This window comes from Mobula hypostoma, chromosome 19, assembly GCF_963921235.1.
Source record: "Mobula hypostoma chromosome 19, sMobHyp1.1, whole genome shotgun sequence".
NCBI lineage: Eukaryota > Metazoa > Chordata > Chondrichthyes > Myliobatiformes > Myliobatidae > Mobula > Mobula hypostoma.
The window spans coordinates 24474310-24497348 of record NC_086115.1 but is presented as its reverse complement, the minus strand read 5'-3'; the positions used below and the strand labels follow the sequence as shown (position 1 = coordinate 24497348).

Here is a 23039-nt window from a genome sequence, read left to right as displayed (position 1 = left end):
ATTCAGTACAGTTCACGGAACATTGCAGTCAGTTGAAGGTAGTGCTGCTGCCTCTCAGCACTGGCAACAGTTGTCTGTGTGGAGATAGCACTCTTGGGGGTTATTTTGGAGTTATGAAATTATGGAAAGCAGATATTAATTAAAAGCGAGGACACAAGAGACTGCAGAACCAGTCTTCAGGAAAATAAAGGCTGTTCACAATTTAACATCAACTGATACTTTAAGGCTATAGAGTCTCGGCCCAAAATATCGAGTGCTCATTTCCCTCCACAGATGCTGCCTGACCTGCTTAGTTCCTCCAACATTTTGCGTGTTGTTCCAGATTTCCAACATCTATAGTCTCACTTGTAGACTGCAGAAGGTTTCTCCAGGTGATTCACTTTCCTCCCACATTCCAAAGGTGTGCTGCAAGTTGCCCCTTTGTATAGGTGGGCAGCAGGAGAAACAGCAGGGAGTTGATGCATAGGCCAGTAAAAAAGGTGGTAGAAGCAGATACAATGGCAACATTTCAGAGGCATTTAGGTAGGCAGATCAACAGGCAGGGAGTTAAGGGATATAGATTATATGCAGTTGATATTTTGCATCATGGCCAGCAGACACATTGTAACCACTGTGCCGCACTCTTACATGGGGGGATAAAAGGGAGAAATGGGATTGACGGGAATGCTCTACAAGCCAGCAGAGTTGATGGTCTTCCAACTGAGATGAGAAAACACAATTAAAATGAAATTGCTCTAGTAACCTGGAAATGCAACAGCCAATTTACAGAGGAAACGTCTACAAAGAGCATGTGGACTGAATGTTAGAATGGCCAACGTGCCTGCAGCAATTTTCTTGAAATAGTCCCATAGGTTATTTTACACCCAACCAAGAAAGTAGATGACCCATGACACCTTTGGTAATGCAGCATGCTGGAGGACAACTGGGGCTTTTCTACTCTAGTGCCTGGAGCGGAACCCGACTCAGTTTCAGAGGATAGAATGCTACCTACTCAGCCACAGTTGACATATTGAAGAAAACGAAATACATACAAAATATTTTCCAAAAAGCCACTAGGCCTGACATTTGAACACAAATTTACTGGTTTACACAAAATGGTTATTTTTGGATAACAGATGAATCAATTTTATTGCAAAATGTAAAACCCTTTTGAATTTTAATGTATAAAGCATATGACACTTGTAGTTTAACAAACTGAAGCAAGCTATGCTTTAAAAAAATACATTATTGATGTATAATATATATGTATGCATTTACATAGAATAACAACTTTCTCTTTTTAAAAGTCATTTTGCTTGCAAAAGTTCACAATAACTAATATAAAACAGAATGTCAGTTTGAATAAATTACAACGCTGTAAAATGTTTAAATGTTAACAATGAACACTTAATTAAAAGCTAATGTATATAGAATATCCATCCAGTCATTTTCCATACAATAAGGAACTTCAAAGTTTACTTCTTTAGGCAGGACTTTTAGGATGACTGTGCGATTCAGTGATTAGAAAATAGGCATTGCTGGTAAATTGCACCCACCTTTTCACAGTAACTGTCTCTATGTAGTGAAAAATATCAGTTTTTGCAAACTAAACTGTACAAATCACATTTACATTAGATCTATAACACAGCATAAAGTTCTGTAACAAATTTTTAAAAATAAATACAATGTGTCATTTTCAAATGTACAATATAGTACATGGAACACACAGTGCTATTTTTCCACAGACTGTTATAGATACATTTATTTTTTTCTGCTTGTATTAATTTTGACATATTGGCCAATAATTATATCAGCCACTATGGCAAAACTTTTCTCGGCACTGTAGATGTTCAGTTTTGAACAAAGGTGACGAAGTCACATTACTCAGAAAATATTAAACTTTCTGATCTGCCTTTTCTTCCTGCAGTCTCAGAATTCCCACAGCATCTTTAACAGAATGGTAAATTATATTTTTTATCTGCAAAAAAAATTGAGAGAACAATTAGCATAACAACTCAAACAATAAATACCGGCTATCATTTAGTGTACATTATAGAAAATAGCTAGCTACATCGTGTTTGCTCCATTGGGGAATGTAGCTAGCCATGTGGAGGAAGTCACACGGGGGAGCACTTTGGAGGTAGTGGCCATAAGTCTACATACATTCAGTGACCACTTTATTAGATACGCTTGCTCGTTAATGTAATATCTAATCAGCTAATCATGTGGCAGGAACTCAAAGCATAAAAACATGCAGATACAGTCAAGAAATTTAGTTGTTGTTCAGACCAAACATTAGAATTGGGAAAGAAATGTGATCCAAGTAACTTTGACTGTGGATTGATTTTTGGTGCCAGATGGGGTGGTTTGAGTATCTCAGAAACTGGTGATCTTCTGGGGTTTTCACACATAAGAGTCTCTAGAGTTTACGGAGAATGGCGCAATAAACAAAAACATCCAGTAAGCGGCAGTTCTGTGGGAGAAAACGCCTTTTAATGAGAGGTCAGAGGAGAATGGCCAGACTGGTTCAAACTGACAGGAAGGCATAAGTAACTCAAATATCAACCATGGTGTGCAGAACATCTCTGAACACTCAGCACATTGTACCTTGAAACAGATATGCTAAAGCAGCAGAAGACCACAAACATACTCTCAAGATGAGACAAGGGATAACAAAGGTAGATTATAAGAATCTACTTACACAACAGGAAGTATTCTTAGAAGAAACAGTGAGAGTTTATGACCAACATGTTCGTGTAATAGTGAAAGACGAAGGTAATATGTCCAGGGAGCTCTGGACAACGTAGGATATCAAGGGTTGGATAAACAGAAAAGGGATGCATATGGCAGGTATGGAGAAACAAAAAAAGGAGGCCTGTCAAGAGTATATGAAGTGCAGGAGTCCCTTCAAAAAAGCTAGGAAAGCAAAGAGGGATCACAAAATACCACTAGAAAGTAGGATTCAGTTAAATCCATAAGTGTTTTATATGTAAATGAAGGGCAAACAAACCACTAGCGAAAGAGTATTGCCCATTGGGGTCAACAGGGACAATCTGTGTGTGGGGCCGGAAGAGATACAGTAGCAAAGGTCATAAATGAATAGTTTTCATCAACATTCATAAAGGAAGCAAACAATGTAGTTCAATGATTCAGTAGTTTTTCAGCTGACATAAAGATCAGTCGAATTTTTGATAGTCAGGAGGGTAGTCTTAGTTGACAGGGTGCTACCAATGTTACAGCATTACAATATAAAAAACAGAACCTTCAGTCCAACTGAGCGATTGTGTTAGACATTTCTCTTGCAATCGCAAGACACTGTTGGACATTTCTAATATAAAATCCTGTAAATCCATTTCCCTTGTTTATTGGAGAGAACGATGGCAGGGAAGCTCTGTAGCCTCAGATGTAGCACGGACTAGGTCTCAAGCCATGGGCTTGCCTGCTGCAGTAGTCCAGGAATAAAGATGCCGGAGGCAGTGCAGCAAGGCATCCGTGCTGAGTTTGGGGCCTCCCGCCAGTGCTGCTCTCCAATGTTTGCTCAGTGGAAGACAAGCTGCATTGTGTGCATGCGTGCATACGTTCGTCTACAGATGGTTAAGAACTGCTTGTTCTTGCTGATAACACTCATGCATAATCAGTTTACAGGACATGTCATTCTGGGACTTGGGCTATATATATTTTCTGTGTCAATGCATGTTTACTTGCTATCTTATATGTGCCATGTGCTGTGTATGACTATTGGTATTGTACGGGTTTCCCCCGCCATCCGTAGGTAGAGTGTTCCTATGAAATGGTTCGTAAGCCGGAATGTCGTAAAGTGAAGAAGCAATCACCATTTATTTATATGGGAAAAATTTGTGAGCGTTTGTAGACCCAAAAAATAACCTATCAAATCATGCCAAATAACACATTAGACCTAAAATAACAGTAACATATAGTAAAAGCAGGAATGATATGATAAATACACAGCCTATATAAAGTAGAAATACTTTTCTACAATCATTGCCGAACTGTCCACTGTAGCGAAAATCTCACGGAAGCGCTCTCGGCAGAAACACTCTCTCCAGTAACCTTTAAGCTATGAAGCTGCCAAATCATACCAAATAACACATAAAAATATACAGCCTATATAAAGTAGAAATAATGTATTTACAGTGTAGAATCACTTACGGGAATCAGGAAGACAGCGCTAAGCACACTGATGATGGTGTGTTAGGCGGAGTCGTCAGAGGTTGGGATGGTGCAGTGGCCCCCACCCTCCGGGCAGTGAACCAATACCAATCCACGAAGCATACAGCAGTCCAGCGGTGGCCGGAACACACCCAGCACATCTTTAAGAAAAAAGCCGAAATAAACAAGCTAATTAAATTGGTGCCACCTGGCACGTAAATGTCAGCCCAGATCAGAGGCGACACAATCGGCAATCACCTCTGATCTGGGCCGACAATTACGTGCCGGGTGGCACCTAATTAATTAGCTTGTTTATTTTGGCTTTTTTCTTAAAGATGCGCTGGGTGTGTCCCGGGCACCGCTGCATTCTCCGCAGCAATGTATCGGTTCGCAGTCCGGGGGTTGGGAACACTGGGGTGTCATCTCATCGTCGTCTGTTTCCATCAGGGCAGGCAGGTCATCTTTTCTATCTCGAAACGCTTAATTATGTCTAGTTTTATGCTAAGTGCAACACACTTACGAGCTCTTTCAGGGTTTTCTGATACCTTAGAACTCATCTTGCTAACAGCTGCTCACAGGCACGTGTTTAAGCAATGCCGGCTAGAATGCCATTCCGTGGGAGGAGCTTGGCTGCTTATGGTGCACGCTGCCTTTTTTCGTAACAGTGAAAACACCTTCTGTTAGCGAGAACAGGTAACTAATGCAGGTCTTTTGTAACAGCGAGGTGTCGTAAAGCGAACACTCGAAAAGCAGAGGACACCTGTATTTTGCACCTTGGCCCTGAAGGAACACTATTTCACTTGGCTGTAATCATGGACATTCATGTATGGTTGAATGATAAATAAACAAACTAAATCTACCTGCTCCATGCTGACCAAGATTCCCACCTAAGCTAGTGGCATTTTACTATGGTGTTGGTCAGATGAGCTGAGAAATGGTAGATGGGAGTGTAATCCAGACAGAAGGCAGGTGATGCATTTTGGAAGTAATATATCATGAACGTTAGGGTCTTGAGTATTGAGGAACTAAGGGACCTTGGTGTACCAAAGATCCTTGAAAGATTGAAAGTGGCACCAGAGGTAGATAATGTGGTTAGAGCATACAGTCAGAATCAGAATCAGGCAAGACAGCGGCTATACTTTATTAGGAGTTGAAAAGATTTGGCACGTCAACAAATACACTCAAAAACTTCTATAGTTGTACCATGGAGAGCATTCTGACAGGCTGCATCACCGTCTGGTATGGAGGGACTACAGAACAGGACTGAAAGAAGCCTGCAGCAGAGTCGTTGTAGTTAAGTGGGGTATAAACGGGGTGGACCAGCAGGTAAACGTTTACCCATATCACAGGTAGATAAAATCAGAGGACATAAATTTAGGGTAAGGACAAGGGACTTAGAGGGGATCGGAGGGGGACCTTTTTCAACCAGAGAGTGGCAAGTACTTGAATTGCACAGCTGGAGAGTATGGGGGAAGCAGTCACTGACAGCATTGGAATATCTAAATGACTACTTAAAATGCCTTAGCATGAAGGCTTTGCACATGGTGGGTGGAATGATCTGTTTTTTTGCTAAATGATTGACTGAGTAGACTGTATAACTGAGCTGATTAACGTGTTTCAAACTTAGATGCCACAGTGTGACACGGGTGAATGATCTTGGCTGTGGACTACATTCAGAAATGCCACAACTGACTTTTTTTCACCAATAGATTCTGACAGAAATCCATTCAAGTTCTCTAGACAACAACCAAAGAAATCTAGTCAACTGAGGAAGAAATGGTGAGAAGCTCAAAGGATAGTCCCTTAAACTCAAAATGGAGTGTGTTGCCTCAGCATTTCACCAACCTAGATTGTAATTTTCACTGTGAAATGATATTGTACATCCCATTTCCTGGTTACATTCCTGTTCCTTTCAAAGGGATGGAAACTGCTGGTGCATTTAATCCTGGCACTCAGCCAGTAGTTTAAGCTTAATAATAATTTTCAAACATAAATATAAAGAAAAACTTAAATTTCAAGACAGGAAATGACTAGGAATTGACATACTGGATGAAGACTTCCAGGAAGATGGCGGTGTGCTCAAATGTAGCAGCTTCTAAGGGGCCTACCAAAGGTGCAATTGTTTTTTTTTAAATGAGCACAAGACTCTGCTGGACATTAAGAACTTAAAATACTGCAGGTCTACCAGCACAACGAGTAGCTCATTGGCAGAGAAACTGAAAGAGCTGGACTTGGCGTGGATTGTGTTGCTGCCTGCATCAGAGAGGAGTTGATGCACAAAGGTGTACAGTCTAACAGCGAGTGATTGTCTTAGGTGCTTTCCTTGTGGTTGCAAGACTCTGTTAGACATTTGTAGTGTGTAAAACTGCAAATCCGATTCACTGGTTTATTGGCGAATGGGAGAGGAGCTGCGTGACCTTGATTATAGTGAGGACTAGGCCTCAAGCCGCAGTGTTGCCTGTTTGCAGCTGTCCAGGAGAGAGGTGTCGGGATTGGTGCACCCCAACAGAGTGCCAGAGGCAGTGGAGTGCGGCACACAGGCTGGAGTTGGTGCTGTTCTCCAGTGATCACGCGGCAGAAGACAAGATGTAGCGTGTTCCACTGTAGACCATTGCAACATTCATGGACTCAGGGATTTGGACTACATTTTTTTGTACGACTTTTTTTTTTACTGCTAACTTGTATGTACTATGTGTGCCTTGTGCAGTGTATGACTGTTGGTACTGTGTTTTGTGCCTTGGCCCAAAAATAACGCTGTTTTATTTGGTTGTATTCATGGGTACTCATGTATGATTGAACGACAATTAAATTTGAACTTGAAACAACATAGGACATTAAAAGAAAAATGTTGTGTATTTATGTAATGGTCACTTCAATCCTCACAACACCCCAAAGCTTAACATCTGCTTTTTAAACTGCCGGTTCAAAAGGTAGCCAATGATGTGATATAAGAGAGCAACTTGTATAAACAGAGGCCCCACAAATATCAATACAATATAGTTTGTTTTTACAATGTTCATTATGTAGTAAATATTCCCAGCATGAACATTTTAATGAATGGTGTTCAACTGATTGGGGAATAGGCCAGAAGAATTGTGGAAGTAAAGTGCAAAGGAGTGGCAGTTACAGTTAGACCGCCAAATCAGCAGAGGCCTGAGTCCAAGACTTTTAAATAAGAGTATGTAGTGCTCTACATCTGACTGCAGGGTACACTCTATTCACTTCTGTTAATGCTATATTAGGGGGAGCAGAAAAAAAAAATTCCAAGAAATTAGCAAACAACAGGAATTCTGCAGATGCTGGAAATTCAAGCAACACACATCAAAGTTGCTGGTGAACGCAGCAGGCGAAGGGTCTCAGCCCGAAACGTCGTCTGTACCTCTTCCTAGAGATGCTGCCTGGCCTGCTGCGTTCACCAGCAACTTTGATGTGTGTTGTTCCAAGAAATTAGTCTCAGTTGTTTAAGAAACAGAGATTTAGTTCAAGTCCAGTATTCCACCACAACAGGAGGGCACAGTGGGACTGCTGCTTCACCTCCTGTAACTAGGTTCAATCCCGACCTCTTGTGCATCTGTTAAGCATTTGCACAGTTTCCCTATGATCATGTGGGTACATTTTCAGAGTGGTTACACTTCAACTTTATAAAACACTAGTCAGACCTCAGCTAGAGTAAGCTATGCGGTTCTGGTCATCACCCTACAGGATGTTGCCTGAGGTGCAGTGTTTCATTTTTAATAGTCTGGGGAGCCATGGTTGATTTCTCCTGGAGCAGAGTGGTTAAAGTTATGTGGGGTATAATCAGAGTGGACTGGCAGGTGCGCTGGTTTCCACCACTGCCCTAAAACATGTGGGTTGGTAGATTAACTGGCTGTTGCAAATTGCTTCTACTATATAGATATAGCATAGTGTATAGAAGCAAATCTGAGGGTGGTGATGGTGATGTTGGAGGTTGGAAAGGAGAAAATGAGAATATGGATATAATAAAATCGAATTAGTGTAAGATTGGTGTAAATAGGTGCTTGATGATCAGCACAGATTCAGTGGACCAAAAAGGCTAAATCAGTACAGTACAATCCTATGACTAAAATAACTAAATGGCAGTTCAGCTGGAAACAAGAGTTTTGAAATAATTTATATAAATTACAAACAACAACGGTGCCAGCAACAACCCTGTGGCATGCAACTAGACACAGGACTATAGTTCCTTGACCATCACACTCTGCTTCCTTGCTCTGAGCCAATTATGAATCCAGTCTGTTTTTTTTAGCCCTGGATCCCAAGCAGTCTAACTATCTTGACATGAGGGACTTAGTCAAACGCCTTCAGAAGTCTAGATAGACAGCATCCACTGGCCTACTATCCTTTTGGTCATCTCTGCAACTGTCAGACACGAATTCCCATACACAAAGCCATAAAGACGGTCCTGAATCAGACCCCCCACTCTCCAAATGTTATTAGATCCCGTCACTCAGAACTCTCTCCAGCAATTTACCCATCAACAATATCAGACTCACTGGCCTGCAGTTTGCTGGCTTGTTTTTGATGCCCTTCTTTAAATAATGGTACTACAATTAGCCACTCTTTATTCCTCTGGAATCTCACTTGTGGCCAGAGTTGAAGAAAAAATCTCTACAAGGGCCTCTGCAATTTCTTCTCTAGCTTTTCCACAAAGTTCAAAAACGCATCGGGTCAGGCCCTGGGGATCTATGCATCTTAATGCACCTTAAGACCTCCAGTACCTCCTTGTTGATATTCTGTATGTGGTCAAAGGCATCAATACTCATTTCCCTAGCTTCCATCATTCTCTCCACAGTAAAAAAAATGAAGTATTCCTTAAATTTTATCTATATGGTCTCAGTGAATGATCCTCTAAGATTATCCTCTCCAAGGACCAAAGTTATGCCCTCTTTCACCAAGAAAGCGGCTCTCTCTCTTCTCTTCTGCACCTCTGTCACATCTGTACTCCGGAACACTGAACTGCTAGACCTGCCCTTCCTTCAGCCATGTTTCTGTCATGGCTATTTCACAGTCACCAGAGCCAATCCACACCGAGTTCACCAGCCTTATCTATTAAGCCTCTTGATATAAATGCAGTTAAATGGTCTTTCCTTGCCCTTTACTGTGTTCCTGTCTCCTGATTTGTGTACAATTTCAACACAATTGGCCATATATTTCCTTACATTTTGCACTATTTGTTACTTTCTTTCTCACATATTTCACCTGTTGATCTCTCTTAGGTCCTCACGGATTACTTTTCCTCTTAGCTTTGCCTCAGCAGTAAACCGTTTCTGTATCTAAATAAAGGCAAATACTTGCAGGTGTTGGAAATCTGAAATAAAACAGGAAATGCTGAAAATACTCAACAGGTTGGAGTGAAAACTGAGAAACCCTAAATGACTCTCACTCAACATCAGAAAAACCAGGGATGATTAACAATCGCAGGAGAATGAAGCTGGAGGCCCATCAGCCAGTCATTATTAGGGGAACAGAGTGGAGAGGGTCAGTAGTTTTAAATTCCTTGGCGTTAAAATTATGAGAGGATGTGTCCTGGAATCAGCACATAAGTGTCATCACAAACAAGTCAGGACAGCGCCTCTACTTTCTTTAAAGTTTGTATAGATTCGGTATGTCATCAAAACCTTTGACAAACTTCTATGTAGAAAGCGGAGAGTATCCTAACTGGTTGCATCAGGGCCTTGTATGGAAACCAATGCCCAGGAATGGAAAGTCTACAAAAAGTGGTGGATACCATCCAGTCCATCACAGTACAGTTACATGGAGTACTGCCCCATGAAAGCAGCTTCCATCAACAATGACCCCAACCATCAAAGCCATCCCCTCTTCTTGCTACTACCATCGGGCAGGAGGTATACATAATCGCATAACCAGGTTCAGGAGCAATTATTATCCTTCAACCATCCGGCACCTGAACCAGCACAGATAACATCAATCACAGCCACTCTGAACTGATTCCACAACCTACAGACTTACTTTCAAGGACTCTTTACATGATTTCAGTATTATTTTTTTCCTACAGTTTGTCTTCTTCTGCACATTGTTAGTTTTATTTATGTATAGCTTTATGTAAGGTTCTATTGTATTTCTTTTTTCTGTAATTGCCTGCAAGAAAATGAATCTAAAGGTAGTATACACTCAGTGCCATTTTATTAGGTACACTTGTACACCTGCTCATTAATGCAAATATCAATCAGTCATGTGGCGTAAAAGTACGTAGACATAGTCAAAAGCTTCAGTTGTTCGGACTAAACATCAGAATGGGGAAGAAGTGCGATCTGTCATTTTGACTGTGGAATGATTGTGCCAGATGGGGTAGTTTGAGAATTTCAGAAACTGTTGATCTCCTCGGATTTTCACGCATAATTCTCTGGAGTTAACAGAGAATTGTTTAAAAAAAACAAAAAATAAATCCAGTTCTGTGGGCAAAACACCTTGTTTATGAGATAGAATAGCCATACTGGTTAAAGCTGAAAGGAAGGTGACAGTAACTCAAATAACCATGCATTACAACAGTGGAGTGCAGAATAGCAACTCTGAATGCACAACATGTCGAAAACTGAAGTGGACAGGGCTACAGAAGCAGTAGACCATACTGGGTTCCAATCTTGCACCTAACAAAGTGGCCACTGAATATACATACTATAATAATAAATTTACTTGAACTTTGACAAATTGTGATTATGTTAGCTGAAGGTTGATTAACTACAGATATCTGCCTTGAGATGCAAATAGGAGACAAGTAGAAACAGAGAATGACAAGAGAGAAAATCATAACTGGAAATGAGTGTTACAAAATGGACATACCAAACAGAAAATATTGTAGATCCAAAATAAAAACAACGGAGGCTGGAAAAGCTGGCCATGTCAGGCAATGCAGAGAGAGAAATACAACTGATGATTGAAGTTGCAGCCAGTCCTGACATAAACTGGAAAGGCTACATATCTGAAAATGTTGAATTTAATGTAAAGTCCTGATGGAAGTAATGTGCCAGTCAGAAGGGCGGATTGGTTGGGTCTCAAAGCTGTGTTTGTCTTTTAAGACCATGAGACATAGGAGCAGAATTAGGCCATTTGGCCCATCGAGTCTGCTCTGCCATTTCATCATGGCTGATCCATTTTCCCTGTCAACCCCATTCTCCTGCCTTCTCCCTGTAACCTTCTATGGCCTGACTAATCAAGAAGTTATCAACCTCCACCTTAAATACATCCAATGACTTGGCCTCCACAACTGCATGTGGCAACAAATTCCATAGATTCACCACCCTCTGGATAAAGAAATTCCTCCTCATCTCTGTTTTAAGTGGACAACAGTCTATTCTGAGGATGTGCCCTCTGGTCCTACACTCCCCCACTATAAGAAATATCCTCTCACGTCAGAACAGTGCAAACAACCAAAGATGGCGAGGTCAGAGAGAGAATGAGAGGGCAAATTAAAATGGCAAGCAACTGAAAGCTCCAGAGGCACCATTGCAGAATAAACAAAGCCATTCAATATTTCAGTCTGTCCCTGTCTCACACACCCCCTTGACTTCATTCTTCTTCCCCCATGGTCCAGTTTCTTCCCATGTCTATCAGTAACTCCTCTGATGCTTCCACTGATTGACAAGTGAGGATCTTGGTGCTATCTGGCTAATTTTCATTTTGGATGTTCAATCCCTCTACATCTTTATCTCACATCAAGATGGCCTGAGGACGCTTTGTTTTTTTCCTTAAATGGAGACCCAACCAATCCTCTATTACTACTGCTCTCATCTGGCTGAACTTGTTCTCATATTAACAATTTCTCCTTTAACTCCTCATTTCTTACAAATCAAATGTGTAACTTTCAAATCTTGCAAGGCTCCAAGTTGTGTCTGTCTTTCTGGTGGGATACATGGAATAACAATTGCTCAGTCACCCTACCTCACCATTTTCTCCCCATAACATCAATAGAGAATTGATACGATTGTCTTGCCTCATGCACAACTTAAATATTTACCTTCTTCGCTGGATACATTTCACATCTTTCCTTCCCTTCCTCTCTCAATCCCTATTGCATGGAATAGATTAGCAAACAATATCCAATAGAAGCCCAAGGACCCCAGTGGCTTTCTCAAAGGTAACCATTCTTCTCCCAGTTTATCCACTCTGATACATCTTCGATACCACTACTTCCAAAATGTTTTCCTTTCTCCTATTGTATCCCCTCCACCAAAACTAATGGCTCTCACATTGCTTGCTTCATTTCCTATAGTCCTTACCTTGACTGTTGTCTTACCCTTACCTTCCACCTGATCAGCATCCACATCCTGTAATTCACTCTACTTTCAAAGTGTTGCCACCACTAGACATATTCCCCCACCCGTTCAGAATTCCAAAGGAGCCACTCCAACTATGATACCCTGCCTGCACTTCCATCTCCACCAATTCTTCTAGGCTATTTCACAGTCTAAGGAATTCTTGATGGTCAACGTACCCACTTTTACTTGAACTTTCATTTTGGAACATAAGAATACTGGCCATTAGGTCCAAGTGATTTTTCTGCTTAATTTCTCCAGTAACAAACAGGTAAGTAATAAGGGTTCTAAAAGTTATGGAGTACATGTGGGGAGTTGAAATTTCATACTGGGAAGTGATCCATTTTGTTCAAAGAATGAGGAAAGGTAATAAAAACAAAACTGAAAAAATTTAAAAGGAACTGCATTAGTAGAAACACATACATACATTGATTTTTGAAATGGATAAAACAAGATTAGTACTTTGTTAAAACACATGGGATCTTTAGTTTTAGCAATAGAGTATAAAAACAACAAAATGCTAATTTTTTATAGTTAATAGAAATCACCCAGAGTATAATAGTTAATTTTTGTCACCATTCTTATGTAAGAATGTTAAGATCTTAGAGATGATCTATGGGGGATTTAATTAATTAGTGGAATTAATTCAGTTATGTCAAGAATCTCTAACTGATCTTAGAATGAAGATCAGTTGCAGATTTAATAGAAATACATATTTAAGTCATTAATGGTTTTGCTAAAATAAAGAAAGCTGTTGAAAAGCAGAAAGGTCACTAACCAGAAGATGCAATGATTGGCTAAGAACCACAGAAGATACAGGAACATTTTTCTCATGTCTTCCTATTTACATGTACAGTAAATTGGTAGAATTTGAAAAGGGTGGCAATGTTAAAAAATAATTGAAATCATGGAAGGGAAAAACAGATGAAAAGAAGAGGGGAATAGGATTAAATGGGTAGCTTATATGCGGTCAGAGCTACTAGACTGGGTACATTTTATGCAATAGCTTTCAGCACTCCCACAAATGAAGTGAAATTACCTGAACTGTATGAAATGTGCAACTACAGAAGGGCTAGTCAGTGAATTCTCCTTGTCAAAATTGGCTTAACTCAAATGCATGCACAGCAGATGCTATATATGAAAAAAGTACAATTCCAGTGAAAAGACAACTATTATGGACATTTATGAAGTGAAAACAAGTATTCTGCTGTCCAAACCCAAACCACATTTGGTAGACCTATTAATCCTCTGCTTATACATCCCTGCAATATAGCTGAGGCAATTAAACAGTGGTTATAAATTGTTAAAATTATAAGCTAAGACTTCAATGAAAAACACCACAATAATTTACAGTTCACTGATCTCACTTCCAATTAACTCTTACTTGGGGAAAAAAAAGAAAGCTCTTACAGTCATAGAGCACTACAGCACAGAAACAGGCTTTCGGTTCATCTAGACGAAACTGAACTGCTATTCTGCCTAGTCCCATCGACTTGCACCCGGACCATAACTCTCCACACCCCCTATCATCCATGTACTTCTCCAAACTTCTCGTAAATGTTAAAATCGAACCTGCATCCACTACTTCCGCTGACAGCTCGTTCCACACTCTCACCATCCTCTGAGTGAAGAGACCTCTAGCTCTAGTCTCACTCATCCTTGGTGGAAAATGCCTATCTTATCTATACCCCTCATAGTTTTGTATACCTCTACCAAATCTCCCCACATTCTCCTACTGTCTAGGGAATAAGGTCCAAAGCTAGTCAACCTCTTCCTACAACTCCGGTCCTCAAGTCCATAAGACCATAAGACATAGCAGCAGAATTAGGCCATTCAGCCTATTAAGTCCACTCCAACATTTCATCATGGCTAATCCCGGATCCCATTCAACCTATATACCTGTCCCCTCACCATATCCTTTGATGCCCCAACCAACCAAGAATCTACCAAATTCCGTGTTAAATATGCCCACGGACTTAGCCTCCACCGCCGTCTGCGGCAAAACATACCATAGATTCACCACATTTTGGCTAAAAAAAAAATTCCTCCTTACTTCAGTTCTAAAAGGTTGCCGCTCAATTTTGAGGCTGTGTCCTCTAGTTCTGGATACCCCCACTAGAGGAAATATCCTCTCCACATCCACCTTATCTAGTCCTTTCAACATTTGGTAGGTTTCAGTGAGATCCCCACGCATTCTTCTAAAGTCCAGTGAGTATAGGCCCAAAGCTGCCAAACGCGCCTCATATGTTACACCCTTCAATCCCAGAATCATCCTCATGAACCTCCTCTGGACTCTCTCCAACAATAATAATACATCTTTTCTGAGATAAGGGACCAAAACTATCCTGGTAACATCCTTATAAATTTTTTCTGTACTTTTTCAATCTTTCTGATATCTTTCCTATAGGTACTTCAGGTGATGAGAACTGTGTACAATACTGCAAATTTAGCCTCACTGACATTTTATATAGCTTCAACATAACATTCCAAATCCTGAACTCAATACTCTGATTTATGAAAGCCAATGTGCCAAAGGCTCTCTTTACAGCCATATTTAACCATGATTCCACTTTTAAGGAACTATGGATTTGAATACCATAATTCCATTTTTTCTAAAAAGCATTAATTGGAACTGGCTAGTAAAGTATTCAGAATAGTTCATACCTGCAGTTTATCCTCATAGTTTATCTCATCTTTTGACTGGTGTCTTAGCTCATGTGTCAGATGAAAAGAGTGTTGTATATGTTCAGGTGACACAAAGTCTTCAGAAACTTGAATGCAACTATAAATACTCTGCATCTGTAAGGCAGTTAAACAGACCACTTTTCAATGAATCTACCATACCATATAGCACCTTGAAAAAGTATTCATCCCCACAACTATTTTCACATTTTACTGTCTCATTTTCTAAATTTAAAATATATTCATGTAGCATTAAAGCAAATCTACAAGTCATTGTGCATAATGTCAAAACAAAAAAATCTAAAACCTGTCAATAATTTACTAAAGATTAAAAACCAAAATAGTGAGGCTGAAAAAGTATTCATCCACTTTGTAATTACTATGTTAACTTTCCTCAAGAGCAATGTATTACCTTATTTATTGATGTTTAACATTCATCAGTATTTGATGTTGAAAATTGGAGGATCACTTGTATTAAATGAATTCATAAGAATAAATACCCCCTCTCTAAGGTCCAACAGAATGGTAGATTTTCAACAGACCAAACCAAAATGAAGGCAAAAAAGCATTCAAGACAGGTCAGGGAAATGAATAGAGAAGCACAAATCTAGGGAAGGGTACAAGACCATCTCAAAGGCACTGAATGTACCTCAGAGCTCAGTGCAGTCCATCATGAAAAAGTGGGGGGAAAGAAAATGAAACTGCAGCCGCACTGCCTAGGTCAGGTTGCCCCCTAAACTTAGTTGCCAGAGAAGAACTGCACTTGTAAGAGAGGCTACGGTGATGCCAGCAGCCATTCTGAGTGACCTGCAGAAGTTAGTGACTGCAAATGGAGATGAAGTTCTTGGCTTCACCATCTCTAAGGTCTTGCACAATAAAGGCATTTATCGAAGAGTAGCAAGGAAGAAGCCCTGGCTTAAAAAAGCATATTCTTGCCCGTAAAGCCTCAGTAAAATGTCACTTAGAAGATACTGTAAAGAGTGGAAGAAGGTCTTGTGGTCAGATGAGACTATAGTGGACCTTTTGGCCTCAACACTAACTGATAGGTGTGACACATCAGCCAGCTAACACTGTCCCTACTGCAAGTATGGTGGAGGTAGCATCATGCCATGGGGATGCTTTTCAGCAGCAGGGACTGGAAATCTGGTCAGGACTGATAGGAAGATGAATGCGGCTAAATACAGAGGGATCCTGGATAAAAACCTGATAGCCCCGGCAGAAAGCTTAAAATGGGAAGGAAGTTCATCTTTCAGCAGGACAGCAACCCAGAGCAACGATGGATTGGCTTCAAATGAAGAAAATCGATGTCCTTGAGTGGCCCAGACCTTAACGCAATCAATTATCTCTGGCAAGACCTCAAGATTGCTGTCCACTGTCACTCCCCAACCAACCTGATATAGCTTGAGCAATTTTGCAAGGAGAAATGGGTGAATCTTGCTCCATCACATTGTGCAAGGCTAATAGAGACTGTAGTCACTAACTTCTAATAGCAGCGAGAGGTGGTTCGACTAAGTACTGAGCAAAAGGGCATGAATAGCTTTGAACTGCTAACATTTCAGGTTTTGAAGTTTTAGTTTTTCATGTTTTACAATTTTCCTGTTTTTGGGCCCCACTGTGAAAAAGGAGCATGGGATTCACAAGTAAAAATTCTCAGTAAAATTGATCAAAATCCCTGGTTGCAATACTCAATACAAAGAGTTGAGGGCTGAATACTTTTTCAAGGCACTAATTACATATACACAATTTATCAAAGCAAGTAACTTTTTATTAGAAAAATAATTAAAGCAATAATTATTAGCGCAGTTATTCCTCCAACATTTTGTGTGTGTGGCAATGATTATCAGTTTTGAGAATAACACCTCAAACAATGAATTTAGGGATATGCATTGTGTGCTGATTTTCAAAACAGACAACAGCAATTAAACTACAATTAAAGCTTACAGTCTGACTGAGAAACCAGCATAAATTTTGTTAATGGAACTCCTGTCTTTCATCTTTATATGAAACCAGGATACAGAATGATGCTGTACAGAAATGGCCCTTTCAGTAACCTTAACCATGCCAACAGTAGTGCCTACCTATACTAAGTTCACTTGCCTGCATTAGGCTTTGACACTTGACCTGTCCAGGTAGCCATCCAAATACCTACTAGGCATTGCAATGGTATGTGCCTTGACCACCTTTCCTGACAACTCATTCCAGATAACCACTACTCTCCTTGTTAAAATTTTATTCCTCAGATCCCCTTTAAACTTCTCTTTAATCCTAATCTTGTGCCTTCTAGTTCTAGACTATGCCCTTGGGAAAAGACTATCTGCCCTATCTACGCCCCTCATAATTTTATGAACCTCTAAGGTCACCCTTCAGAAGCCTTCTACATTCTAGTGAGAATGAACCCAATGTATCCAATCCCTTATAACCATAGCCCTCCATTCAGGTTATATCATGGTGCATCTCTGCTGCACGCTCTCTATGTAACCACATTTTCTTGTAGTACGGCAACCAGAACTGGACATAATACTCCAAGTGCAGTCTAACATGTTTGTACAGCTGCAACGTAACATCCCAACTTATATTCACTGCCTTGGCTTATGAAAGCAAAGAGACTAGAAGCCTTCTTCACTATCCTATCTACCTATTTGGCTACTTTCAGCAAACCATAAACTTACATCCAAAGGTAGTCAAATTCTATATTGTGGTTTCTTTGTCTTCATTCACACAAAGAGAGAACACTAAATTTAGCAGTTCCAGGAACAATGATCCCAAGGTTCCTCTACATGTCCTATCAGGATTTCACTTTCCAAAGTACTTTACCTTGCACTCGTGTGGATTAAATTCCATCTGTCACTGCTTTGATCCATCTTTCATTCAATCTATGTATCACTATATCCTCAGGCAAACTTCTTCACTATCTATGGCTCCACCAAATTCTGTATCATTTCAAACTTACTAATCACATTACTTACATTATCATCCATTTATATATATTACAAACAATAAAGGTCCCAGCCCTGATTCCAGTAGAAAAAGCACCCACTCACCAATACCCTTTGGCTCCTATCACCAAGTCTATATCAAGACTTTCTGGCAGAGAATGTCCTGAATTACCTGACGCAGTGTCCCAGCCGGTATTAAGAGTGTATCACCCAAGAACTGCAAGATGGACCTGCACTGTATTCCACATTCCTTATAGAGCCTCTGGCGCAGTTTCTTGTCCAGGTAACAGACTTGATCATGGAGTGGATCATGTTCAGAAGATTCCTGACCCAATTCCTCATTAATCTTTTTGAAAAAGTAAAAGAATAATCTTTTCATCACTGTTCATAAACTTAGGCTATCAAACAGCTTATAATATTACAAAGGGATTTTTGTTTCTCTAAGCCTGGCCCAGTGTCAGAAGTTTACTGTATCTAACACCACTTAACAAAAAATTAAATTTATTTAACAAACACAAATTCAAAATAAATAAAATTCTCAGAGGATATAGAAACATAGAAAACCTACAGCACAATACAGGCCCTTTGGCCCACAATGCTATGCCAAACATGTATTTATTTTAGAAATTATCTAAGGTTACCCATAGCCCTCTATTTTTCTAAACTCCATGTACCTACCTAGGAATCTCTTAAAAGACCCTGTTGCATCCGCCTCCACCACAGTCGCCGGCAGTCCATTCCACGCACTCCTGACATCCCCTCTGTACCTACTCCCAAGCACCTTAAAACTGTGCCCTCTTGTGTTAGCCATTTCAGCCCTGGGAAAAAGCCTCTGACTACCTACACGATCAGTGCCTTTCATCATCTTATACACCTCTATCAGGTCTCTTCTCATCCTCTGTCGCTGCAAGGAGAAAAGGCCAAATTCACTCAACCTATTCTGGTAAGGCATGCTCCCCAAACCAGGCAACATCCTTGTAAATCTCCTCTGCACCTTTCCTATAGTTTCCACATCCTTCCTGTAGTGAGGTGACCAGGACTGCGCACAGTACTCCAAGTGGGGTCTGACCAGGGTCCTATATAGTTGTAACATTACCTCTCAGCTCTTGAACTCAATCCCATGGTTGATGAAGGCCAATGCACCGTATGCCTTTTTAACCACAGAGTCAATCTGCGCAGCAGCTTTGAGTGCCCTATGGACATGGACCCCAAGACCTCTCTGATCCTCCACACTGCCAAGAGTCTTACCATTAATACTATATTCTGCCATCATATTTGACCTACCAAAATGAACCACCAGAGACTCAGTAGACAATCCCTCCATGACTTCCTCCTTTTCTGCAATCATGACACTATCTCTGATCAGCAGTGCCACACCCCCACCTCTTTTGCCTCCCTCCCTGTCCTTTCTGAAACATCTAAAGCCTGGCACTCTAAGTACCCATTCCTGCCCTTGAGCCATCCAAGTTTCTGTAATGGCCACAACATCATAGCTCCAAGTACTGATCCATGCTCCAAGCTCATCCGATTTGTTCATGATACTTCCTGCATTAAAATAGACACATCTCAAACTATCATTCTGAGCGCATCCCTTCTCTATCACCTACCTATCTTCCCTCTCACACTATCTACAACCTTTCTCTATTTGTGATCCAACCGTCTCTTCCTCCATCTCTTCAGTTTGGTTCCCACCCCCCAGCAATTCTAGTTTAAACTTCCCCAACAGCCTTATCAAACCTCCCTGCCAGGACATCGGCCCCCCTCTGATTCAAGTGCAACCCATCCTTTTTGTACAGGTTACGCCTGCTGCAAAAGAGGTCCCAATGATCCAGAAATCTCAATCCCTGCCCCCTGCTCCAATCCCTCAGCCACGCATTTATCCTACACCTCACTCATTGTCGCGTGGCACAGGCAGTAATCCCGAGATTACTATATTCGAGGTCTTGCTTCTCAACTTCCTTCCTAACTCCCTGCAGTCTTTTTTCAGAACCTCCTCCCTTTTCCTACCTATGTCATTGGCACCAATATGTACCACAACCTCTGGCTGTTCACCTTCCCACTTCAGGATATCATGGACGCGACCAGAAACATCCCGGACCCTGGCACCTGGGAGGCAAACTACCATCCGAGTTTCTTTCCTGCGTCCACAGATTCGCCTGTCTGACCCCCTATAGAGTCCCCTATCACTGCTGCCTTCCTCTTCCTTTCCCTACCCTTCTGAGCCGGAGGCACGGCCACTATTGCTTCCCCCAGGTGGGTCACTCCCCCCCCTACAAACAGTACTCAAACAGGAATACTTATTGTTAAGGGGGACAGCCACAGGTGTACTCTCTAGCCTCTGACTCTTGCCCTTCCCTGTCCTGACTGCTACCCACTTATCTGTCCACCGAGGCAACAGTGTGATTACTTACCTATAGCTCCTCGCTATCATCTCCTCACTTTCCCTGACCAGACGAAAGTCATCGAGCTGCATCTTCAGTTCCTTAATCCAGTCCCTATGGAGCTGCAGCTCGACGCATCTGGCACAGCTGTGGCCATCCAGGAGGCTGGATGGCCTCACAGACATACTTCCTATTCCTCACAAGTAATTTACCTTGCCTCAACCAGTTATCGTTGAAGCCCTGTTGAGCCAAAGCCCTCCTACTCTGCTCCCTCTACTCCAACACCCCTCTATAAAGCTGTCTTCTTTTTGAATTTTTCCTGCCGATCTTACTCACCGACGTCCACGCGCCTGTGTAGTAGTGCATCGATCAAACCGTGCCTCGATATACAGCAGGTCTTCTTGTTTTAATTAAACTCCATTAGATTTTTAAAACTCTATTAGTATCAAACACCACAGTTAAGAGTTAAATTGCTCTGTTTCAGCTGATAAAAGTAATTCACCTCTGGGATCCACTACATCACTAAAATCAGAAAGGAACTAGGGCAAACCTGTCCTGTTTAGACATACCCAAAATACATTTAATTTCCTAAACATCTGACATTACTAATATTTGGTTTCTATACTACAATAGTTTAATGATTACATTTAAATTTCAAATTTCCCACCACTTTTCATGAAGTTTTACATTCAATGAAAGCATACCTTTTGCAGAAACTCCCTTATTTTGTTTGTATCTTTGGATGAAAAGATATGCCACAAAGCACCTGGAATCTCATCAATGTTCTTCAATCTACTCTTTGTGCTTTCATCAATTTCTTCTTCAGTTTGTTTCAAGATAGCTAGAAAAACACGATATAGGAATTTTCATTAATATCGTATGTGATAGAACTGTTGTGCTTCTGAAAATGCCCTAATTTCCTAGTAATTGAGTAACTAATTTTCCCCATACTGTCATGATTAGTTGGGTGAGTTAGGAAATTAGAAGACTGTTAGTGTAGTAGGGTTGTCAGAAGATGGTTGGAATTCATAAGGGTGGTGGAGGGTTGAGTAGGTGGGTATGATGGGTAGACAATTGGCAATTTTTTATTCTCTTAAGGATATTATCTCACTTCTCTGGATTTCCCCACCTAACACTGATATTTTGCAGCCTACAACTTTCAGATTAAATTGAGCTAGATTAATTTATCCATACTTGGCTGTGGATACCAACGTCTCCATTCTAAAACCTTGGTTCATATTTACACTGCAAATTGACCAAGTAATCTTGAGCTGTTATCCTTTCCATTGCCAGAAGTTGTGGTTGGAGTGAAAAATGGCAGTTCAATCTCACTAAACAGAGGGGCTAATATCAAGGAGGCATAGATTCAATTAATAAGTAAATGAGTTGCAAGGGAACTTAGAAAAACCATTTTCACCCTAAGAATGGTAGGAACCTGCAATTCAATGTCTGAAAGGGTGGTGGAGGCAAAACCTTCACATTTAAGTAATATCAAAATCTTAAGGGCTACAGCTCAAGAATTTAAAAAAAAACTGAGTAGTTCTTTTTCAATGAAGGCACAGTGTTCAAATTAAGATCTCCTGGAAGTTATGTCTACATTTGACATCTCATTCTGCTTCACCCAGTGAGTAATTTTCAAACCACGACATCCAAGTCAATCATATTGATTTGGTCAATTCTAAAATAAACCCAAAACCTTGACCTATTGCTGTATGTAAACGTTATTTTTTTTTCACTCAGTGCATGTACAATAAGTAAACAAAAAATACACCAATAAACTTCCTTAGTGCTGTGGCAAAGAGCTTGGTGCTGTGGAAGTTGTTCTGGAAAAGGTTTGAACTAGTGCTGGTTATCTACGTACTTGAATGATGGGGGATTTTGCCGAGTTTTCTTCCTTAAGTCGTGAAGTTTCTTCGAAGATTCAGTGGTCCGCATATTTTATTCAGTAGCTGAACTCTTGCTACTCCTTGTTCATGGAGATTTGAATGGGGTTTGGTTGAAAGTCCACAATAAGGAAGTCAAGGACATCACAATCTTTACATCAGCTTAATAACTGTATGGACCTTACTTGAGACCTTTCCTGTGTTGTACACTCAGTGATACTCTTTGAATAGTGATACCATAAGTAATGCCATAGTTATCCTTGTAAACTACTATTTTCCTCCACCTTTTCTTTCAATCTTCCTCCTGCCCCATGTCTCTCACAAATCTTTGTTCATTTCTAAGTAGGCTCTCCAGCACATCCTCAGTCTTCAGTAGCCAAATACTAGTGCCTGAAAATGCCTAGACTCCCAAATCAACATCATAATTTGCTACAAAATACAATAAACCAAATGATATTTATTTATACTTGGCAATACAGTACGAATCGGCCCTTCCAGCTCTTTGAGCCACGTCACCCAGCAGCCCCCAACAACTCCAATTTAACTCTAACCTAATTACGGGACAATTTACAATGACCAATTAACCTATCCGGTACATCTTTGGACTGTGAGAGGAAACCAGAGCACCCAGGGAAATCCCATGCATTCCATGGGGAGGACATACAGACTCTTTACAGATGTCTTAGACTTGGAATTGAACTCAGACACCACAAG

The 23039-nt window shown here is 40.7% G+C and overlaps 1 protein-coding gene across 8 annotated transcripts in view; it reads right to left on the bottom strand.

Annotated features, from left to right (window-relative positions):
* Positions 1-1109: 1109 nt before the first annotated feature.
* jmjd1cb (jumonji domain containing 1Cb) overlaps positions 1110-23039 on the bottom strand; it is a 200990-nt gene continuing 179060 nt past the window's right edge. For all 8 annotated transcript variants that reach the window (XM_063071549.1, XM_063071550.1, XM_063071551.1 and 5 more), the window contains 4 exons: positions 21147-21283; positions 18234-18407; positions 15108-15242; positions 1110-1957 (listed from right to left, as the gene is read on the bottom strand). In XM_063071549.1, coding sequence (XP_062927619.1) covers positions 1874-1957; positions 15108-15242; positions 18234-18407; positions 21147-21283 — 530 coding nt within the window. In that variant the 3' untranslated portion in view covers positions 1110-1873. The remainder of the gene's footprint in view (positions 1958-15107; positions 15243-18233; positions 18408-21146; positions 21284-23039) is intronic.